This window comes from Myotis lucifugus, unplaced genomic scaffold (genome assembly GCF_000147115.1).
Source record: "Myotis lucifugus unplaced genomic scaffold, Myoluc2.0 scaffold_126, whole genome shotgun sequence".
Classification (NCBI taxonomy): Eukaryota; Metazoa; Chordata; class Mammalia; order Chiroptera; family Vespertilionidae; genus Myotis; species Myotis lucifugus.
Window position 1 is genome coordinate 2,767,374 of NW_005871174.1, and position 22,718 is coordinate 2,790,091.

Here is a 22,718-nt window from a genome sequence, read left to right on the forward strand (position 1 = left end):
TCAGGTCCCCCAGCACACCCTCAGGTTCCCTGGCTCAGCACCAGAGTGGGGGGCATGGCCTGAGGTCCCGCTTCAAGCCCCACCGGGCTGGGGGTGTGGCCTGAGGTCCCCTGTCAAGCCCCACTGGGTGGGGGGTGCAGCCTCAGGTCCCTGCTGACCACTCATTACAGCTCGTTATGGGAACCCCGCCCCCGCCGTGGGCACAGCCATCTTGTGTTATGGGAACCCTGCCTCCGCAGAGGGTGCAGCCATCTTGTGACAGTGTGACAGAGTGAGGGTCAATTTGCATATTAATTCTTTATTATATAGGATGAAAAACATCTTGCTTTTCCTTTGAGATCAATCTGCCAGGGAAAAAAATCTTTAAGTGTAACAGCAATATGAAATTCCTTCAATATTTCATGTTTATTATATCTACTGTGGATCAGGCACTGTTCTCACTTTTCTAAGTAAAGAAGATACAGTGATTAATGAGATAAACAAGGTCCTGTTCTCATGGAGGAAGTGAACAAGTAAGAGAGATGATTTCAGGTGATGAGTGTTATTCAGAAAGGAACCAGAGTGATATAGAAACTTTTAATAAAAAGGTGTGTTTTTTTTAGCTATAATGATCTGGAAAGTCCTCTGAAAAGGTGGGCATTGACACTGAGCTGAGAACTGGATGGTAGAAAAGGCAGCAAAGTAAAGATTCTTTGGTTGAGTATTTCAGGGAATGCTAGGCCTTCAGGCTCAAACAAGCTTTGGAAAGCATTGGGTATTTTATTATTTTTTTATTGTTTATTTTTTTATAGCCATTTTCAGGGTCCTTAATGATTTGGATGTCTTTAAGGCTCATAACATGGCTTTGCTATTGCCAGCTTTCTCTAAATTTTTGCAAAAACACATTCAGGTAAGCAGACTCATTGGCTGGCTTTGGACCTAGACATTTTAAAGAATTGCACAGCAGATCATAAAACTCCATTGCATTCATGAAGTATGGTTCATTAGCTTTTTGATGAAACATTCAAGGGGCATCTGTTTTCCCTTCTCTGTTCTCCTCCCTTCCCCACCTTTACCATTAGAGACCATTTCGGCGTATATTATGACCTGTTCTCCAGCCTGATTATTCTGAGTCTGCCCTGGGCTTGACTGCCTCCTTCCTCCTGACAACCTGCATCCCCCCATCTCATAGCTTCTTAGCCTTAACCTCTGAGAGCACAGGAGCAGAAACAAAGAGGAAGGACTCAAGCCAATTTATTATGGGTCTTGGTGGTGATGCTGATAAGAGGTTTGCTGGGAAAGGAAACAGGAATTATGCTGCCTGGGAGCTCTAAGGCTAGAGTTTGCAGAAATTAGGCTTACAAGTAGCCACAGTGGGCATTGTGTAGGGAGGTAAAGGAACAGTGGGGATGGGTTGTGAAGGAAGGCTTAGACCACTGGCTTCCAGTACCTGATGGTGTTGGGACTAAAGATATGGGAGGGATTAGTGTGAGAGAAGGAGAGGAAAGCTTAGAGAATTTACCATCTCTAGAAACTCTGGGACCTTATCATGAGCATAGCAGGTTCACCACTTAATGGTTTTATCTAAGTTTCAGTTGTCTCATCTGCAGAGTGAGGACAACAATCTCTATCCCATAGTGTTGTAAGAATGAAATTAGAGAATGAGTGTAAAGTATTGTACTCCATACAATGACTGGCATATTGTAAGTGAATGGCACCTATATATTTTTTTAATCCTCACCTGAGGACATGCTTACAGAGAGGAAGAAAGGCAGGGAGGGAGGGAAGGAGAGAGGGAGAGAGAGAGAGAGAGAGAGAGAGAGAGAGAGAGAGAGAGAAACATCGATGGGTTGCCTTCCATACGTGCCCCTACTGAGGATCAAACCCAAAACCCAGGACTGTGCCCTGACCGGAATTAAACTGGCAACTTTTTGGTACATAGGATGATGCTCAACTAACTGAGCCACTCCACTCCAGCTGGCACCTATTATTATTAATACTGTTATTATTATTATATTTTATTTTAATGGTGTTCTCTTGTCCTACTAAAGAGGGCATAAGAGCCCCTCAGTGGAAACTATGACTCTGGCTAAAAAGAACAATAAAGATTATATAGATTTGTTACCTTTAAAAGAGACTAATTTATAGAGCATATATTCAATTATGGCTGAATTTTGGAATAAACTCTTTCAATCCATGGGCTCTTTCCCTTCTTCCTGGCAAAATTATACTCTAAGCATTTTCACTTGCTCACCAAATTACTCATTAGCAATGACCTATTTAATTAATAGAATTAGTAAAATGGTATTACAATTCAGCTTAATTTAGTAGCTTGCAGCAATATTTTGGGGGCCTGTCATTCTCTTTTATTGTTCCTGCAGGTAAGTCAGCTTTAAAGTGAAAGACAAAAAAGGTATTTTTAATCTCTGTTTTTTTTTAAACAGGTGGTTCTCAAACATGTGCATCAGCATCAGCTGGAGGGCTTTTTGAAGCACAAGACGGCTGGATCCCATCCCCAGAGACTCTTAGGCTGCAGTTGAGAGCACCTGCTGTAAGTCAAGGCTGATTTCTCTGCACTTTCAGCTGTCGTGGCAATGGGGCTGAAAGATCTCTACTTGGCTTAATGAACTCTGTAGATTTTTTTAGTTGACTAAGCAGTAGTTTATAGTCACTTTATGTTAAGAACCCTTTTTCAGGTCTGCAAAGTGTCCAGAACTGCAATTTGTCTTCCACCACAGTCCTCATCGGGACATGTTCCTGAAAGAACTGTGTGTACGTACACTGGAAGAGCTCTTGTGCTTTGAGAGGCCCATAACAGGGCAGGAAGACATGGCCTGTTACCATGCCATAGTGCTCTGACTTCCGTATCTGTCTGAAGAAGCAGGCACTGGGGACTGTAGATGGCATTGAAGAAGGGGGTGGGCTAGGGGTTAGCAAGAAGCACAGGTGCCTGGGTAAGATCCCTGTCACCATGAGGTTATTGAGGCGGTGGGTCCCCGTGAGTTGTGTAGGAGACAAAAGGAGCTCTATCATGCAACTGCTGTAAGACTTTGAGTCCTCATGAGCAACTTGCGTATAATGGAACTACTGTATATTAAACAGCATTCCATACCCGCTTCTGTAGAATGCTGCCTCAGGGGCCAGTGGTGACCTTCCCATCTTAACCAATGTACAGCCTGCTAAACCCTGCTTCACTGGCAGTGGCCACGGAAAGTTTGTAAGGCAACTGGGTTAGGAGTGTGAGATGGTGAGGAGGCCAAAACTGTGCTGGAATGAGACAGGAGGGTGGCCCTTGAGTCCCATCAGGAGGTAGGAAGGAAGAGGATTGGTTTGTAGACATAAGTATCCTGGAGATTGGTAGTAATCTCTAGGGAAGGGGAATCCTCCACTTCCTTATGCTCTGACAGGTGAGGTCTCAGAGTCATTGTATTTCAGGGTGTTAGAGTGAGGCATTTTGTGCTCATCTGTACTCCCAGGTTGATGAAAACTGCAATACAGCAGTTGCGTAACATTGAACCCTGAATCAGGGCAAGAGCTCTGGTCTGGTAAGTTAGCTGTTTTGGTGCTTGACATTGTCTTCAGTGTCTGCCCTAGTGAGTGGCCTTCTGCTGTTTGCAGGTTGATCATGCTTTGCTTCCTTCCTTACTTTGGCTGCTAGAGTCTGAGTCAGATTTGTCACTCATGCATGAGCAAGATATATTGTGCATTTTTGACTGTTTTTTTTTTTTCATTTTTCATTTGCACGTTTACTTTCCCCTGTTATATGGTATATATTTTCTTAACCATCTACTTTTGTGTGTATGTTTGAAACACACACACACACACACACACACATATATATATATACACACACACACACACACACACACACACTGAGTGGCCATATTATTATGACCGGCCTGATTATTATGACCACCCCATCAGTACTTCGTTGGGCCACCTTTTGCCTTCAATACTGCGGTGATTCTTCTTGGCATTGACTCCACGAGATGTTGAAAGGTGATGCGAGGAATCTGACACCATGCCTGATGAATAGCACTGTCTAGTTCTGTGAGATTTGATGGTTGTGGAACCAGCTGCATGATGGCTCTTTTAACTTCATCCCACAAATGCACAATTAGATTGAGATCTGGTGATTGTGGGGGCCACCTAAGCAAGGTAAAGTCTCCCTCATGTTCTTGAAACCACTCCTGCACAATACGAGCACCGTGGCATGGCACATTATCTTGTTGGAAGAAGCCATATCCATTGGGATACACCATCAATATGATAGGATGAACTTGATCAGCAATGATACTTAGGTATGTTGTGCTATTCAGATGTTTATAATGATCTGGCCCTCTAGCAACTTCAGCAGGAAATTACAGCTACTTTGCCTACAAACGTCAGGTGGTCATAATAATCTGGCCACTCAGTATATATATTTGTGTGCATTGAAACAGTGGTTTTAAATATAAGTGATTGTCTAAAGTCTTACATATGTCTCCTTTTTCCCCAATTGACCCCCCCCCCCAAGCCAGTCCCACCCAGGCAAGCCCCCACCACCCCAGTGTGTGTGTCCATTGGTTATGCTAATATGCATGCATACAAGTCCTTTGGTTGCTCTCTAACCCCTGCCTCCCCCACCATTTGTCTCTAGATCGATCTATTCTTGTTCATCAAACTATGTTGGTCATTATATCCTACTTATGGATGAGTTCATGTGATATTTATCTTTCACCGACTGGCTTATTTCGCTTAGCATAATGTTCTCCAGTTCCATCTATGTTGTTGCAAATGTTAAAGGTTTCTTCTTTTCTATAGCGGCGTAGTATTCCATTGTATAGATGTACCACAGTTTTTTAATCCACTCATCTGCTGATGGGCACTTAGGCTGTTTCTAAATCTTAGCTATTGTAAATTTTGCTGCTGTGAACATAGAGGTGCATATATCCTTCCTGATTGGTGTTTCTGGTTTCTTGGGATATAGACCTAGGAATGGGATTACTGGGGCAAATGCGAGTTCCATTTTTAACTTTTTGAGGAAACTCCATACTGTCTTCCACAGTGGCTGTAGAAGATTGTGTTCCTACCATTTCAGCAAAATTGCATACAAAAGGCAAGCAGGCATCAAAGTAGGTGGATGTTGGGGACTACCTACTACAGCTCAAGTTTCATTAGAACATGGGGGTAGGTAGAAACATGCCCTAAACCGTAGTCATCACACTTCCAGAAAAGTTGCTTGTATAATAGCCATCTTCTTTTACCTCATAGTCAGTCACTAAATTTTGTTTTAGTCTCATAGACCTGAAGCCTTCCTTGTTTTCACTCCTTTGAAGTTCTCTTACTCACTTTTTATTGGCTGAGTAGTTCAAGTTATAATCAACAAACCAGTGCTAATATAAAGTTACAGGCATTCATCGCAATGTGAAAATGGGTTGATACTTGGGGCTTTTGTCTGCTATGATTACTTAGCTGTTAACCTTTTGGAAGTTTTGCTGAGCAAATTTTAGAGTTCAGATACTTCTCTAAACAAACTTCTTTCATAATGGACTAATCCTTTCTGTTCTCCTGTTCTGGAGATGCCACTGGGACTTGGCTAATTACCATCACCTTGATTGAGCTGAACCGTGTGTCAGGTTCTCACAGGTGGAGGACAAGCCCTCCAAAGCACAAAGAGCAGCTGTGGGCTAAGGTGGGGCAGTCTCAATTAAAAGGCATGGCTGCCATGCGAGCTCACCATTTTAGAATGATTATCACTTTGATACACCACTATAAAAGCACAGGAGTTGAAATTTTCCATTAGACACCTTGTTGGGGAGTTTTATCTGGTTAGGTTACTTGAATACTGGAGTGTGGAAAAATCTTTAAGAACTAGATTTTGTAGGTACAGGATGTACGAGGCAATGTCCACTTACTGTGACAGCTTTTAAGGCAGATTTGGCAATGGCAGTGGTGTTTACCCCACAGAGGCTGGTAGTAGCAACGGATCTAACATACTCAGCTGGAAACCCTAATAAATTATTATCTACTAAGTGCTAGGCACTTTGTCTATAATATGGCAACTCCTTTCAACCTTACAGAGGCTTATATTTCTAGAGATAAGCAAACAAGCTCAAAGAGGTTGACTGACACAAAGCCAGGAAACCAAGTGGGAGAGCCAGTGTCTGTCTGCCCTTCAAAGTTTCTCCTTTCTCTATTATGGCCATGCTCCCCCAAACCAACAGTAAGCCTGAATCAAATTTACAAGATTCCAGTCTACTTAAGATTGTGTTCCTACCATTTCAGCAAAAGTCAGGAAGGGGATAGTGGTTCCAGAAGATCGAATAAAAGTAAGAGGCAAGCTAATACTACAAACATTCCCAAAGAATGACAAAATACATAATAGAAGGTAGACTAGTAAACTATGTAATGTTAGAATAATTTAAGATTGATCTTGGTTTCAATTTTGCAGGGTCCTTATTTTTTTTAAAATTCACTGGAGGATATTTTTTCCATTGCTTTTCAGAGACAGAGTAGGGTGAGGGTTGGGGGGAGAAACATTGATGTGAGAGAGACACATCGACTGGTTGCCTCCTACAGGCGCCCTGACTGAGACCAGGTCAAACCTGCAACTGAGGTATGTGCCCATGACTGGGAATCAAACCTGCCAGCCTATGGTGTGTGGGCTCATGCTCTAACCACTGAATACACAGACTAGGGCTGCAGAGTCCTTTTATCGTCCTCTTACCCTTTATTTTTAAACAGAAGGCTATAAGAACATTCAGTTGGAAGCCCTCCAAAAAGAAACAATTTCATACACTACTAATAAAAATGTATAAATTGATTAAGTTTTCTAGGGGTCAAAGTGGCAGTAACAAAAGCTTTTAAAAATTGGCATCTTCTTTCCACTAGCAATTCCACTTCCATGTACTCATCTTAAGGAATATTAAGAACACATAAAAGATTAGTAACACGATGTTCTTTAAAGCAGTTTATTAGTGAAAAATTAGAAACAACTTAGAAATTGACAGTCGTTTAGTAAAATGTGGCACATATGATGGAATACCATGCAGCTATTAAAAAAGATGCAGCAATACATTTGACACAGCAGGATGGTCATGGTGTTGTCAAGTGAAAAAGTTACAAAACAGTATGTACAAGTTGATCCCACTTAAAAATATCTACAAAAGCATGGAAGAGTCTGGAAGGCTATACACCTAAGTAACAGTTCTCCCTGGATGGTGGTATTATAGGTTATTTTTATCTTTTAAGCTATATTTTCACATTATTTTCCTTTTTACCACCACATCTGACTTTTATTAAGAAAGCATTAACAATTCTTAAACAAACCTCCTTTGAAGTGGGAATGAGAGCAGAGCTTAGCAACCTGAGTCAGAGATGCACGTTAGTCTGATACCACTATAATGGTTTGTTGGGGTGCTCTGATGTCAAACTGCCACTGCACTGAGTGGAAATGGGGGTTGTTGGGCTTACCTTTCTCAGACTATCCCACTAACTCCCACAGCAACCAAGTACTGGCATTCTATACTCTACCTTCACATCCACTTTATAATATAGCCCAACAAGATTCCTCTACCCTGAAGACAGCACTGTTGTTGGTACAGGTGCAGAAGGCAGGAATTTCTCAAGTGATTTCAGATAATAGGCCTGAAGATGACAGGGAAGTTTTCCTTGTTCTACTGAAGTGGTTCTCTACCTTAACAGAACAATCACCATGTGGTTTGTAAAAACAGATTGCTAGGTCCTACCTCAGAGTTTGATTAAGTAGATCTTGGATATGGCTTAGAAATAGTTTTTTCCCCCCACACACAACAAATATTTATTGAGTACACACTATGTGCTAGCCTTAAGCTAACAACTGTGATCAAAAGAATTATGGTCTGCATCTCAGAAAGCCTGCATTCTTAAGTGATCAATATATACTAAACAAATAAATTATAAAAGTAACTATAATTTTGATTAATGCTAGAAGACAATTTTTGTCTTAAAATGTTACATGAAGAACTAAGACTAGTTCTACAGCTCATTGAAGAAAAAAAATCAGTACAACCTAATGTAGGAAGTACTTGGAAATATGAATTAGCATTTTTGACAGTTCCTAGGTATGCTGTTATTGTCCATCTTGGGGTCTCACACTGAGAACCACTGCCCTACTGAGTAGGCTTCCTAATTAGGACAATGTGGGGAAAAGGGCTGGTGTGCTCTTAAATACCCTTCCTCCCCTTTTGAGTCTCAAGAAGTGGAGAAGGGGTTGAGACAAAGCTGGCTGTAGGTCAAACTGCAAAGCCATCTATTTATTATGGCTCCTCACCCAGGCTTGAGGTGCTACACACTACGACAACATATTTCAAAAGTTCAGGCATTTGGGAGGTACAGTAGAGATTTTTGAGGACTCCTGTCAACAGAGCTGAGCCTAAATAAACAATGCTGTAGCTTCTTGTCCAGCATTCCATCACCCTCCCCACAATTTATCTCAGAAAATGTCCTCCCAACACCAGCTCCTACATTCACATTCTGTTCGCTTGTGCTGGTGGAAGGTAACAGCATCCTAGGAGGATGGACTCTAACCCACCGGATTCAGGTTTATTTCTCACGTTACCCAGAGTGAGGCACATTCCTATTTCCCTAATCTTCTATAATATGAATTCTTCTAATTAGCACCATAAAATAACAGATTTAACACCATGGACTTTTAGGTTAGATTACTTTGAGGACAAATGTAGAGACAACCCAACCACTTATTTTTATTTGTAAAAGAGCCTATCGTTATCTCCAAGTTTATTTTTTATTCATGTGTATCCTTCACATGTTACAATACCTAAGCTCTGGGGCACAAAGTTTATTTCAATAATTCTGAATTGCACCGTGAATTAATAGGCTTCCCAAGCTTTTCTTCTATGCCTAGAGAACCTTTATGGGCCTTTACCTGAGTAAAAATTAAATCTATGACTTTACAAAATAAGCCAAAACCAAAATAAAACTAACCCCCATCCCCAACAAGCACACAAAAATCCATTAAAATAAAAAGCAATAAACAGAAGAATAAGCCCACATGTTGTGGTAGATTTGTGGTAAACAAAGGCACAAGAAGCCTTAGAACCATAATATTATTGAAGGCTAATGTACATCACTGGGTTACTATAGTCAATACTCATTTAGTGGAAGGCAGAAGGGTCTAATAAAATTTTACACTGACTGTGGTGAGGTTAAACCTAGATCTGAGTCTGATTTAAAGAGGGTGGAGGATAGGACAAGAGTAGAACAGATCATATCATATTATATATATAAAAGAGGTATCTCTGGTTCAGTCATAAACGAGGCCTACAGTCTTGGTACGTCAGGAAGCTACAAGGGCTAAAAAGTGAAAACTGGTAGAGAATTTCCTATGTGTCAAAACTTTCCCTAAAAATTGCCTAACATACAAGATAATAATAACCTTAAGGTGGCATAATTATCCCCATTTTACTAATAAGGAAACAGCAGTTCATGCATTATCTCTGTTGAAGTTCAAAGAGCACAGTATGCGAGGAAGACTGGATTTGAATCCAGGGACCATTCCATTCCAGTGGTCATACTCTCCCCTTCATTACTCTACTTCCTATAAACTGGATTTATAGTTGCTGTTTTAAAAGTTGACCTGAATTTTTTTTTAATGATTTTTAAAGCCTAAATCTTGACTTCATAAAACATAATAGGTAGTACTCTAGACTGTCTGTAGAACTTCCTTTCTGGGGGGGTGGGGGGGGGAGCTTTGCTCACTTGGTTCTATAGCTAACCAGCTTGAGCAGCTTTTGGCTTGAGTATGACAATTCACAGTGTGAATCAAAGTGTCTTGTACAACTATAAAATCTCAGAGTAATTTGTCTCATAGCACCGAAATAAAAGGGTAACAACTACTGTTAAAAGTTTAGACTGAGCTAAATTATCAACATGTTTACCAAGTTATTAGGAACTCTTAAACACCATTTTGAAATATCCTTTTGTGTTAAGTATTTATCATTTTTTAAAGTACCAAAAAAAAAAATATCATTTTGATATACTAACATTCCCTGAAGTGAGCGACATCTCTGCAATTCTTGTGTAAGTTAGCCTGAATGACTTTCCGTTGTCAGAATGTGCTATACTCTTTTGGCTCCAGGCCTGGCACATCTTTTCCTCTTTGAAGCACTTCCTCTTCAAACCACCTCCCACTCACCAAATCTCAATCAGGTGACACCCAAAGCACCGAAACACAGTACCTTATCCTATCATGACAGTGACACTTATTCTGCATCTTGTTGTTATCAACACAGTACCTGGACCTCAACAAATGCTTAATAAATGATAGAATAAGAATGATAGAAGTTCTAACATGGACACAATCTGTTGATTCACAGCAATGGTCCAAATAACTATTTTCTGACTCAAAGTGTGTCACTAATAATTTCAGTAAGTGTGTGTTTCATAACTACAGATCCTGATCAAGATAAACTAAGTTTATCAATATTTTATAAGTTAATAAGTTTTCAAAATTTTATTAGTAAGCTCAGAGTAACCAAAAGTGGATTGTTTGTATACACTTTATGATGAATGTAGTTTCACTAGTTTGTATTTTTATAAAGATTTGTTGTTCAGTAAGAACAAATTCTCTGTATTGTACTGCAGTATGTTCTTAATGAGTCCAATTCTGATCATGCTTAAACTGTGCCAACTGAACAATCTTAAAAGTAAGCAATCTTCAGTTGCTTAGTGAACTGAACTTGCCTCAGATGTTTTAGAACCTTTACTGCAAAAATACCAGAGAAATATGGTAGTGCTTTTCAAAGACTAGTTGTTCTTAAATTTAAATCATTCAGTAGTGTTTAATAAAATAAACAATCCCCCCCCCCAAAATAACCCATTGAAATACGGTATTGAAATCATTCAACTTCTGTTGGAAAACAAGGTAAACATGGTATAATTGCATTTCTGTTCAAGGAAACATTCAGAAACATATTCTTCACAAAAGAGGTTTATATCCTAGGTCTCTTCTGAAACCAAAAGTTAAAAACAAATTTTAATTTTATTCTTTGGCTATACCTAATAAATGAGTCACTGATATCAATTCACAATAAATTTATTTTACAGAAAAGAAAAAGCTTGCCATTAATGAAAAATTCAGTAGAAAACAGTTCTTCTGTTTTAAGTTGGGGCTCAAAAGTAGAAGCTGCTTATTAGTGAAACCTCAGTAGAAAGAGAATTTTGTAAGAAAACATTCTTGGTATGAAAGCTCTAACATAAATTCTGTAATGAAATAGTTACCAAGCAATTTTATTGGCAGAAAGCCCGTTTCTGACGGCTGGTATTTTCTTTTCAGTCTCTTTAAGACATTAACATGGAAGATACTAAACCTGCTTTATTTAGAGTTAGTTGTATATAAATAGGGTGTCATGATGGATAATCTTTCCATAGTCCACCTATTTAATTGAGCAGTTCTAAGTAGGTAATTGGCACCCTACCCTTCTGATTTCCCCTTTCCCCCATTAGCCAGTCTGAATCCATTCCAACGACACTGAACACAGTGATCACCTACAAAATAAAAATATTTCCAGTTACTATGTTAAAAAATAAACACATAGGAAACTAATCAGATTTGTATTTAACTATTCACTATCAAGGGACTTTAAACATTATTGTCAATTTTTCTAAAAGTTAAAGGATATTTTTAGAGGCAGTTTTAGAAATCTTCCAGTTATTTAGCAGTTAAAAGCTTTAAATATTTATGTGATGTTATATTTTGTTAAAGAATAGTAGTTAAAATTCTATAAAATTGAAATCTATGAAAGCATTCATGATAAACTATTTCCAAATAAGTAATGAGGAATTTGCATTTTGTTATACTAGAAGATATGTCAATCTACAATAGTTTTCTTCTTATACCCACATTACTCACCTCATCTGCAAGAAGTGATAATTCACTACTGTTTGCAGCATCATAATCGTATAGAACCCTGGCCTTTCTGCTGCCACTGCCCTCCTTAAGGTCAATAAGGTTGGAAGGAGAGGTCATTACTAGGCCACTTGAAGTCATGGCAGAAGAACCAATCACATTTGATGAAGCAGATGGTACAGGTACCACGGAAGTCTGATTGTTGTTAGAATGATAACTGGATGGAAAACTGTTGAAAAGAAAATGGCTAATTAACTATTTTCAAGCAACCAAAGCTCCTGAATACCACCACTTGATGGCAGTGTTTACTTTCTACCAACTTTCACTGTGAATAGAGATTTATGGATGTTGATATTTTAATGACAAAGTGTGCTGACCAGCTTATTATGCCTCTTGCAGTATCTTGACTCCTCTAAGCCTCGTGCACATGAAGTCTGTCAACAAATCCTACTGCCTCTACTTTTAAAATTCACAACCAGAGTTTGACCACTTCCCCCACATCTACCACAATGACCCTGACCCAAGCCACCATCATCTCCTGAGTGACTAAATCATTCCAACAGGTTCCAAACAGGTCTGTCAACTTCCATCCCATGCCCTCTAACAACTATCCTCAACAGAGCAGCAAGAATGATTCTCTAAAAGGCTAAAATCAAATCATGTCACTCAATCATGTCACTCTTCAGATCAAAATCTCTAAAGGGTTCTCATATCTGAATAAAGGCCTAAGTCCAAACAGTGGCTTCCAGAGCCCTGTGTGTTCCAGCTCCGTCTCCTCAATTCATCTCCAACCAAGCCCTCCTTGCTGTTGCTTGAATGTAACAGCCATGTCCCTGCTTCAGGGCTTTTTGTTCCTGCTATACCCTTCCTGGAGCAGCATATTTTGCTTCCTTACATCTTCTAAGTCTCTGTCTTCCCTGACAAACAGCTACCCTAACCAAGGTACTAGCTTGCTGTATTTTTCTCTATAGCATTTATCACCTTCTAATATATGATGTAATTCACATATACACTGATTCCCTCTACCCCCAAATAGAATGTAGGTTCCATTTCTAATTCAAGTTTCCCTCTAAAGATAATACATTTCCTAGCATTCTTTCCTGAGTGAACTCAAGTCCTCAGCAGTGATTAAATATACACATTTCTGAAGATAGAAATAAAGCCCTCTCTCTCTACCTATGAGGTTTTAAAAGTCTCTAACCATGGAATTTTACTTTCAAATTTACTAGTATGTTTGGCCTTTGTTTAGCCACTAAGGTCTACCTATGTCAATTTTGGGGAATTTATGGAAAAAACAAAACAAAACACTAACCAACCAAAAAACCTGAAAGGCCCTTTTCACCTTTTAAGAACTTTAATGACACACTAAAAAAAAATTAGACTTCCTGATGTAACCTGATATGTTAAAACTTCCCAGTTATTTAAGAATACATTTACTAATCTTGTGAGAAGTGCTTCTGTTTTCTTGTCTATAAAATGTGGATGTATTAATACCCACTTCGCTGGTGTGAGGATTATAACATTATTACATATGAGGTGTCTAAAAGAGTGTCTGGGGACACTGGAGCCCTTCCTAAGTGATTGCTGCTTTTCAGTTACTATTACTAACAACACTGCTATTTTAGCCATTAGCATTACAACCTGGTTTTACTATTCAGAAATAGCTCTTGAATTTGTTACTGTGGATTTGGATGACTTTCAAGTTCTACATTTAAAGACCTACAAGTTTTCCCACTCTCAATCACAGGTCATTACCAGTAATATAATTCATCGAGGGCAGAGAGACAGGCTAGACATTCTTTCTCCGAATAATAGCACTATTTTCACTTTGTAATGTTTGAGTTTATCCTAAAGCGTAGCAATGAAACTAGATTTTGTTTGAATGGCTGAATTCCAAGCATTTGTGTGGTTTTAAGCAGAAAGCAAGTATGAATGGTAACAATAGCAACCCCTCTGCAGCAATCCCAGAGTATTAGGACAAAGTGAATAGGAAGTACTAAAGCTTCTTGGACTTAAAATAGTTATAGTGATGTGGGGAAGAAAATGGTATTCGGCTTTCAGATATTAATACCACTAACAAAACTTTAAATATAAAAGAAGTGTAAATCTTTCTATAAATCCTATTAGAATAACTAATGGTATTAGGCTACAATTCATTTTTAAGATCTAAAATTGTTTTGTAAATGTGCTTAATTTTGTTCTAAGTCTAGTTTTGAAAGATTAATATGCAGAAAGGAACATCAAAGTGTTGAGGACATTTTTTGCCTTATTCCTTGAAAAGTAAACTTCAAACACTCTTGAAGCTATTTTTATATAGCGCTATAAAGGTATTCACTTAAATTATCTTCTCATCCCTGTTAACATTCTTCTGTGTTAGAAGAGCTCAAAATGTTTTCTATAACCTTAGAAGTCTGATAATAGGTTTCTTTTTTTAAAAAACTGATTTTGCCCTAGCCATTTTGGCTCAGTGGATAGAGTGTCGGCCTGTGGACCCAAGAGTCCTGGGTTCAATTCTGGTCAAGGGCATGTACATTGGTTGCAGGCTCCTTCCAGGTCCGGGTCCTGGTTGAGGCTCATGCAGGAGGCAACTAACCGAGGTGCTTCTCTCACACCGATACTTCTGTTTTTCCCTCTCTCTAAAAATCAATAGAAAAATATCCTTGGGTGAAGATTAAAAAAATAAAAAAAATAAAAAACCTGACTTAAAGCAAGCTAATAAAAGCCTTTAATTTTTCTAATCTTCACCTCTAATACTACTTTATAAGCCAAGGCCTGAATTTCTTTTCTTATCAGGAATTTCATGAGAAAAGAAAATTACCACCTTCCCAGTTGTTTCTGAAGGTCTAACATGTACTGGTAACATTGTGCATAGTAAGTCATCTGGGCTTCTACAAAGTCATTCAGACAGCGGAGGTGATGGGCCTGTGAAGGAAAGTTACAGTCACTTCTTAGCTCTATAATCTATCATAAGGGGAAACAGAATACAACACTGTACTCAGGGAGAATCACTAGTATCTAGCACTTTACTACAAGGCTTATTAAGACTGACCATGGCCAACTGTGTAATAACAAACTGTTTAGCCAACAAAAACCAACAAATGGTTGATTATGGTGGGAGAACTAGGTGATAGGGTGTAAATAAAAATTTAAAATATTTCTTCATATGTCTTAAAAAGTGTCACAGTTTAAATTTCCCTGATAAATAACTAAAAAGGAAGTTCAGGTTTTCTTCCGCAAATTGCCTGAGGACTATCAAAGTCCTTTGTTCCAAATGAATTTCCAATAAATGAATACTCACGTGTGTACTGCTAATTCCTTCTAGCAGAAGTCTGGTAATCTCTGCCTGACGATCGAATTCACTTTGAGTTATTCTTAATTCCTGTTCAGACTTAAATTGGAACATAGTTTTAGAACCTCATTAAGAGGACTTAGTCCATTTTACATACATTTATGTAGACTGTCAAAGAAAATCCCCAAACAAATCCTAAATGATAATCTGGCAATTCTCTGATTCTGCTTTTGTATCTAAACTGGTCCCTGGTTTCTAGACATTAGTTTTTCTATATTACTCAATCTAGACAGAACTGATTCCTTACAAGTACTTGACTCAAAAGAATCGATTAATGCCAAAGCTTAATGGCATACACATAAAAATCTAGAAAAACTACTGGGACATCCAATATATTTCCAAGTATCAACTTTGCCATTTTACAAAATCTTAAAATCACTAGTTTACATGTATAAAATATTTCAAAAAATCCTCAACTACTATTATAGTTACTTTACTTTGAACTTAAAGATAGTCTTTAATATTAAATGAACAACTTCAGAACAAAACCACAGGATTTTAACCATTCAGGTGTTACCAAACATACACTTGTTTCTAGAACATAGTTTTTAGGTTTCTTCTAAGGATTCTTTATCCTACATAAATGTCTTTAAGTTTTCTTTCCAAACTTTGCATGAAATAATGTTTTAAGCAGAAATATTACCCAAAAGATATGCTAGGGTTTTTCTGCAAGTAATGGGTGCCCTTTAATCAGTGGTGTGCTGGGGTAAACTGACTTTCTATGAAATACAAAAGCACTAATGTATTTATTTTCATGGTGTAAATACGCCTACACAGTTGATTTCAAGCTACCAAGCTCAAGTCCCTGAACTTGGAGTTTGAAAGAGGTGTGTGTATAATAGTACACTACTCTTAGCTTCAATCATTGATATAGGTTTAGTGCTGGGACAAAACAGTTCACTAAAAAATCAACATAATATAAAAACAGTAAATACTGGCAAAACCATCTTCTCAAACTTTTAGCAAGAGTTGGTTGGTAGTAAGTGAGTAGGTCACTCAAAATAGCTCTCTCACTGGGGATCATCATTTTTAATGACATTATAATGATATTTTCCACCTCTCCAGAATAAATAGCTTCCCACCCCCAGCCAAATAATTGCAATATTTCCAGGACTATGTAAAACTATTTTAAGTATAAAAAGTCTGAACTTTTTCCTTTCATACCCCATCTCCCTCTCTTTCACCCCTGGTGGCAACAGTTAGCCTATTGAACCAATCAACAAGGAAGTGGCAGCAAAATAGATAATCAGTTGCTTAAGTATTCTAATTTCACTGGCAACAGGCCTGGCAGAGGGAACTAAGAACTGACCAGTAGATTGGATTTATAGAAGTAAGCTTACATTACTCAATAAATCGTGTTAAAATTAAATTTACTTGACTAAAACCACCATGAAGACATGCTGCTTTGATACAGGGCTGAAGTAACCTTCATCTGGAAGCTAGTAAGAAGTGGAAAAAAGTCCCAGGAGAAGAATCAATGTTCTTCTTAAGGAAAATGTTAAGGAAAACCAATCACTTCAGTGTTACATTTGCACTATTTACTATTCTGCTTGCTTGAATGCAAAAAGTTTGATTAATAGAAATAACCATAACAAACCAAAAATAAATAAATGAGGCTAGTTCCATGTACAACTTGAATTAATAACCTTAGTAGGCTTTAATGGCAGAAAAGCCTACTAAGTGACAATATTTTTGTACAAGGTATAAACAAGTATGCTAAGTAGATTAAAAGTGACACGGAAGTTTGAGTCTGAAGTAGAAATAATGTTTTGTTTTGTTTTTCTTTCAAATCATTTTAATAACCTGGCAGTGAGTCAAAATATGAAAAGAGGGTTCAAATTTATTTCCTTTAAGGGGGATGCTACCATGATTGCCTTACACAAGCATAACCAAAGTTAATGATGACAATGGATTCCAAAGAGTGAGGATGTTAAGAAGGCTTCAAGGCTTCAAGGTGATTTGGTGTGGAGATGTGGAACTAGTGTTTTAAAGCTAAGACACTGAATAAAAAAATAAAATAATCTCAAGGACAAGGGATCAGACTTCCAGGTTTGAGCAACCTAGACTTTATATTTAGAAAAGGTAAATGATAGGAAGAAAAAAAAATCTCATTAAAAAACAAACAAACAAGTTTCAGTGTGTACTGGGGTAGTTGCAAGCGATGGAAGTCCCAAATAATTTCTACTTCTACACATATAATTGAATCTGAGAGGCAGAGGTTAACTGAAATTAGGTTCAGCATAATCAATTTACTTAGGAAGAAAATGATCCATACTAGACAGGTAAAAAGGGTTTAAAGAAAGACAATAAATTTAAAGAGTTTTTATTCTGTCCTCCAGAAGATCTTATTCCCTGACTTAATTTTACAATTAAAAGGTAGAGTTCTAGAGAAAAGAATTACTGCTTAGATTACTGTTACTGGGCTAACTGATCTAGAGCAGTGGTCCCCAACCTTTTTTTGGCCATGCCCCACCTAAGCATCTCTAAAACCCAATGCCCCTTCTGTGACCTATAATTCTTATTCAAAAAGTGAAGTCCTATTCACGTGGAGGAAGCCTAAAAGGCCATTAACTTGGTCTAAACAAGCTTCCAAAGAATATGGCATCTATGAAAGAGAAAAATAAAAGAACAAAAGGACAGCTGAAATACTGAGGAAGAAATAACTAAGAAATTATTTAAAATATAGTAATATGAAGTGATATGAAAAAATAGCAAATAAAGTTTCAAAACACATAATAGAGAACTGAAATGCATAAATATAACACAAAATATATTTATATACTATATATGAGGCCCCTAGAACCATAAGAAATGCAAAAAATTCACTGTTAATAACTCATTCTCGAATTGCCCTCCTTAAAAATCAAATTGCCTCCCTGTGGGGCATGTGCTCCACGTTGGGAACCACTGATCTAGAGTATATGATAGCATAACTTGGATCAGAAAAGCAAGAAAAGTTCTTTTAAGATGTAACTTGGGAAAAGGGCAAGAATTTGTTGGTCTGTGATATCAGCTAGAAATTTAAATCATGTATTTTCTGTGACAAACTTTGTCAGTGTTACTTACTTTATCCTATAGGCTTAAATCTTTAAAATATTCCAGAAACATAAATTAAACATTTTTAAATTATGACAAAAGTGAGATTTACAGAAGAATTTTTGATATATTTTTTAAGTTCCTCTCATATATACATAATATAAATATTTGTTTCATGAATTGTTTCCCATTATATCAAATATTTCCCAAAGTTGTAGAGATTGAATCAAATAAATTTTTTAACTATACTTGCATGCTAACCAAAGTGCAAGAGAAGACCCTGGTTTTCTTGCGTAATCTATATTCTCTTCTATATTACTCTGCCATCTTTTCATGCTAGAAGTTCTAAAAGACATCAGAGGCCAGGGTGAAACTATAGCTAAATTGATGAATAGATTCCACAAAGGGGGATGAGAATATAAGTTAAGAATTTCACATTGGATTGCCAAGTCATAGAATCAACAGCTCCATAACCTATGCACAGAACAGACCGTACAGTCAGCAATCCTACTGTCAAAAAATAAATAAATGAAAAACGCTTCTGAAGATTTCCAATAGCATTTAAAACAAATCTGCACTAAAGTCATGATTTTATTTATTAAATTCTTGCTTAGTTATTTGATTTCTCAGCCCAGAAAGATTAGAAATGATAACAACAGGCTAGTCGCAGACATATGGACAACTTCTAAAAGTGACAGTTTGACAAGAAGACAACACACTTCAAAAACAAAAGATCTAATTGTTACACAGTATAATAATGAATATTCATAATAAAGACCCTAACTTTAAGTAAAATTCTGTATATGTTATCCTGTTTAATGCAGCATCAAAATACTTTTTTTTAACAAATGTTTTTAACTAAAGTGACAGAAAAATAAGCTTTGGTGCTGGAGAGAACAAGCTTCAGTTACCTAGAAAATTTACTTGTGTGACACGAACACAGAGAATATGATGTTAACTATATTTTACATAATTGCCATATGAATAAACCAAGTATTTAAACTGTCTCTGGCAAGGCACTATAAAGATTACCACTTAATCTATCAGGTATCAATAGTGTGTGCAAACAATATCTCTGCAGCACTGTCCTGTTGCTCTGTGGACCTGAGTGTTCCATAATCATTTTCAGATTTTATAAGATACAGTAACAAAGACTGTGACTAGCCCCACGGTTATCGTCCAATATTCTCTGAGTGAATGACAATTAAATTTGTTTCATAATTCTGTAGTTTAATAATTTACTTACTTTTGTCACTTCCTCTGCCCAAATCTAGCCAGCATTAAAAATTAGAGAAAAATATACAGCATGAAAGTTGGAATTTAACATTTTCTACAACTTAGTATAGAGAAATGTAAATATTTTAGTTCAAATGGCATACTCCTTTTCTCAGGATCACATTATCAGGTGAAATATAGTAGTAACTAAATTAGTACAGCTTAATATACTGTGAAAGTATGCCTTCATATGTATAAATACTATTGATTTTTGAATCTTATACTGATTCTATAAATTAATAAGAATAACAGTTTCCTAAAATGGAATATTTAACCCCTCTTAGTTCTAGTTTTCTTATTTATAAAAGTTTGGACCAAATGATTTCTAACTCCTCATTAGGCCTAAACTCTACAACTTTAGGAAATTAAAATAAAGCAAAGGTAAATGTACACTGAACACGGATGTAGTCATTGGGATGGGGGGGGGGGGGGAGACAATAAACTAGAGATACTAGTATAATGAATTTAAAATTACCAGAGTTAAATACATCTTATTATAAGTAGATGATATCAGTAGTAAGACAAGTGCCTAATAAATGAAACAGTCTTGCTAATTGGTTAGGATATTTTTACAAAAGAAAATCTACAATTTATATGCTAACTTACCAATGACAGAAAGAAATAGTCTCACACTTTTCATTTTCCTACAGATAGGACAATGGAAATAAATAAATGCATTCTCTTGCTATCTCAGGAAAGCCCTCATTTAGTCAGTGATTCATGGATTGCTCCCCCCGCCCCTTTTAGTTCAATGCTAATATTGGGAATAAAAGCAGCTAACTTAACTGCCAATTTATTATCAACTTTACTACAATTTCCATGTCACTTCTGTGGAAGTACTTTATGTAGGAGTATAATATACCAAATACTCATAAATCTTTACTAGCTAACACTTTTAAGATTTGGGCAGTGTTCAGATTTTTCATATTTCTATCATGTTAAAAAATCAAAAATTCCCAGCCGGCCAGGTGTGGCTCAGCAGTTGACCAAGGAACCAAGAGGTCACCAGTTCGATTCCCAGTCAAGGTATATGCCTGGGTTGCCCCCAGTAGGGCGAGTGCAGAAGGCAGCCAATCAATGATTCTCACTCATCATTGATGTTTCTATCTCTCTTTCCCTCTCCCTTCCTCTCTGAAATCAATACAAATATATTTTTAAAAAATTCCTAGCATCTCCTAAATTTCCTCCAATCAAGCTCAATATATACTTTGGATACTATATATAACAATTCTCACTTTCAATTCTTGTCCACCATTGTCTCTATTCTGCAATTTTCTTAAGTGAATTAGCATATGGAGGAATGGGCCTTCCCACTACATAAATACCAAAACTATTGAGGTTTGTTTTGGCCTGGAATTGCAAAAGAAATTCATTCTATGTTGAGTTTGGGTGAAAATTAAGGGGACGTAGAAGATACTGAGAAACAAAGTAAATATGTATACCTTATCCCTTTCTCTAAGTTAAGTAAGTTTTGTTAATTTTCTTTGCCAAAAGTGAACATATAAAGTGCCAGCTAAATTAACATCTTTTATAGGGCATAAAAGGCACAATAAATTTATGTGTAACTTCAGACTGTAAAATCTGAATTTGGCATAGCTAATATATTTGGCAATTAGAACACATTCTTTCTTTTTAGTTCCAATATTATTTAAGCTATTATTCCACATATATTTTGTTAAACTAATGAATGCATGTCTTTGAATATTTTAGACCATTAAATGCAGATGATAGCAGGAGAAGGCACTTTATTCAAGATGTAGAAAACACAGTAGGCCAACAAACCTTTAGCCATTTTACATGCAGGAAGTTGAGCATGTAAGAGAAATTTACCATAATGTTATCTCCTTCAAGGTGAGCTGAGTTTAGTTGCTTAAATACATAGGTAAGAGACAAAGAACACATTATACCAATGAACACAGTGAAATAAGTTTTTTCTGCACAATAAAGAACACACAAACAGGTATTATTACTTTTAAAAACCCCTCTATTTGTTCTATGGAATTTCATGGTGGTACCTATTTTATTTTTCCAAAAGATTCAAATTTTCAAAGACAAAAAATATGGTTGATGCCTGATTTAAAATTAAAATCATTTAGGGAAAATGCATCACTTTAAAAACTGCTGCCATTATCTATAATTTTTATTAAAATTTTCATTATGAAAGCCCTTTTGCCTACCCACAGCTTTCCCATTCAAAGGAATAAACTAGTCATAAAACAATCCATGGAAATTTATAAATAAGCAAAATCAAAGAAAGTTCGAGGTTACAGTAACCTCTTCAGCTGCCACTTAAAACTAGGAAATGTGTCAAAGAAGAAAAGAATAAAGCAAACCCAAACTTCTGGTGGTTTCTATTTTTCTGTATTCTCTAAGTAAACGGAAGTAAATGCAAAAAGCCTATTTAAGGAAGTTAGGCTGTTCCTGAAGATGATATCAGGATAATTCTGAGGTAAAATTGACAGTGAATTTGGAATTACTGTCCTGTCAAAGATAGCATGTTTCCTGCAGTAACTAATACAGAATCTCCAAAAGAGAAACAGTATAGAAGAAAATAATTTATTTTGCACATACAAGGTACTGGGGTAATCTCATAAGACATCACTGTCCAATACCAAGTTATCAGTTTTAAATTTCATTCAAAATCAAGTCTCAGTCTTTTCTTTCCCAAAATGACAGGCACAAGAGACTTTTACCAATACTGTGGTAACATGCTCCTTAAGGCAATGATTTTTGATGGTGGTAGTGGTAGTGAATTGTGAACAGAAGGCAGTGGGAATGTAATAAGGCTTTTAACAAAACATATCTCTTAGCTCAAATTAAGAATTAACTTATTAGCGTCCTCTAATAAATCCAGACTTGTTTATATTTGTACTATCACAAAGTTGTTCCAATTCAAATCTGATTCATTTCTTCAAACTTTGGAATAAAGATTTAAACAATATAAATGTTAGATTAAATAAGAAGCTTATAAATAAAACCTTTACACAAAGTTTTATATACATATCATTGAATTACTACATTTAATATATACCCACTCAGTTTTATCTGAGATTGTTTTTATGGAAAGTATACAAGAACTTATTTATCCAAATAGGTTTCCTTCCCTGCAAAGCAGTCACCTGTCAGTCCCTGTTGCCACTGTTTGAATGTTTTTGGAGCTATTCTTGGTGACAACTCCTTTAGTCAGTT

The 22,718-nt window shown here is 36.8% G+C and overlaps 1 protein-coding gene and 1 non-coding gene across 13 annotated transcripts in view; both read right to left on the reverse strand.

Annotated features, from left to right (window-relative positions):
- Positions 1-783: 783 nt before the first annotated feature.
- LOC111827065 lies at positions 784-913 on the reverse strand. The gene has a single exon (XR_002830539.1). It is a non-coding gene; the product is annotated as a small nucleolar RNA SNORA33 (small nucleolar RNA).
- A 6,008-nt stretch (positions 914-6,921) lies between these two features.
- Positions 6,922-22,718, reverse strand: part of SH3GLB1 (SH3 domain containing GRB2 like, endophilin B1) — a 32,778-nt gene continuing 16,981 nt past the window's right edge. For 7 of the 12 annotated variants that reach the window (XM_023758251.1, XM_006093909.3, XM_014460157.2 and 4 more), the window contains 6 exons: positions 21,312-21,398; positions 19,501-19,524; positions 15,168-15,257; positions 14,691-14,791; positions 11,873-12,098; positions 6,922-11,508 (listed from right to left, as the gene is read on the reverse strand). In XM_023758251.1, coding sequence (XP_023614019.1) covers positions 11,401-11,508; positions 11,873-12,098; positions 14,691-14,791; positions 15,168-15,257; positions 19,501-19,524; positions 21,312-21,398 — 636 coding nt within the window. In that variant the 3' untranslated portion in view covers positions 6,922-11,400. The remainder of the gene's footprint in view (positions 11,509-11,872; positions 12,099-14,690; positions 14,792-15,167; positions 15,258-19,500; positions 19,525-21,311; positions 21,399-22,718) is intronic. The other 5 variants (XM_014460158.2, XM_006093912.3, XM_006093911.3 and 2 more) reach the window with 4 other exon arrangements.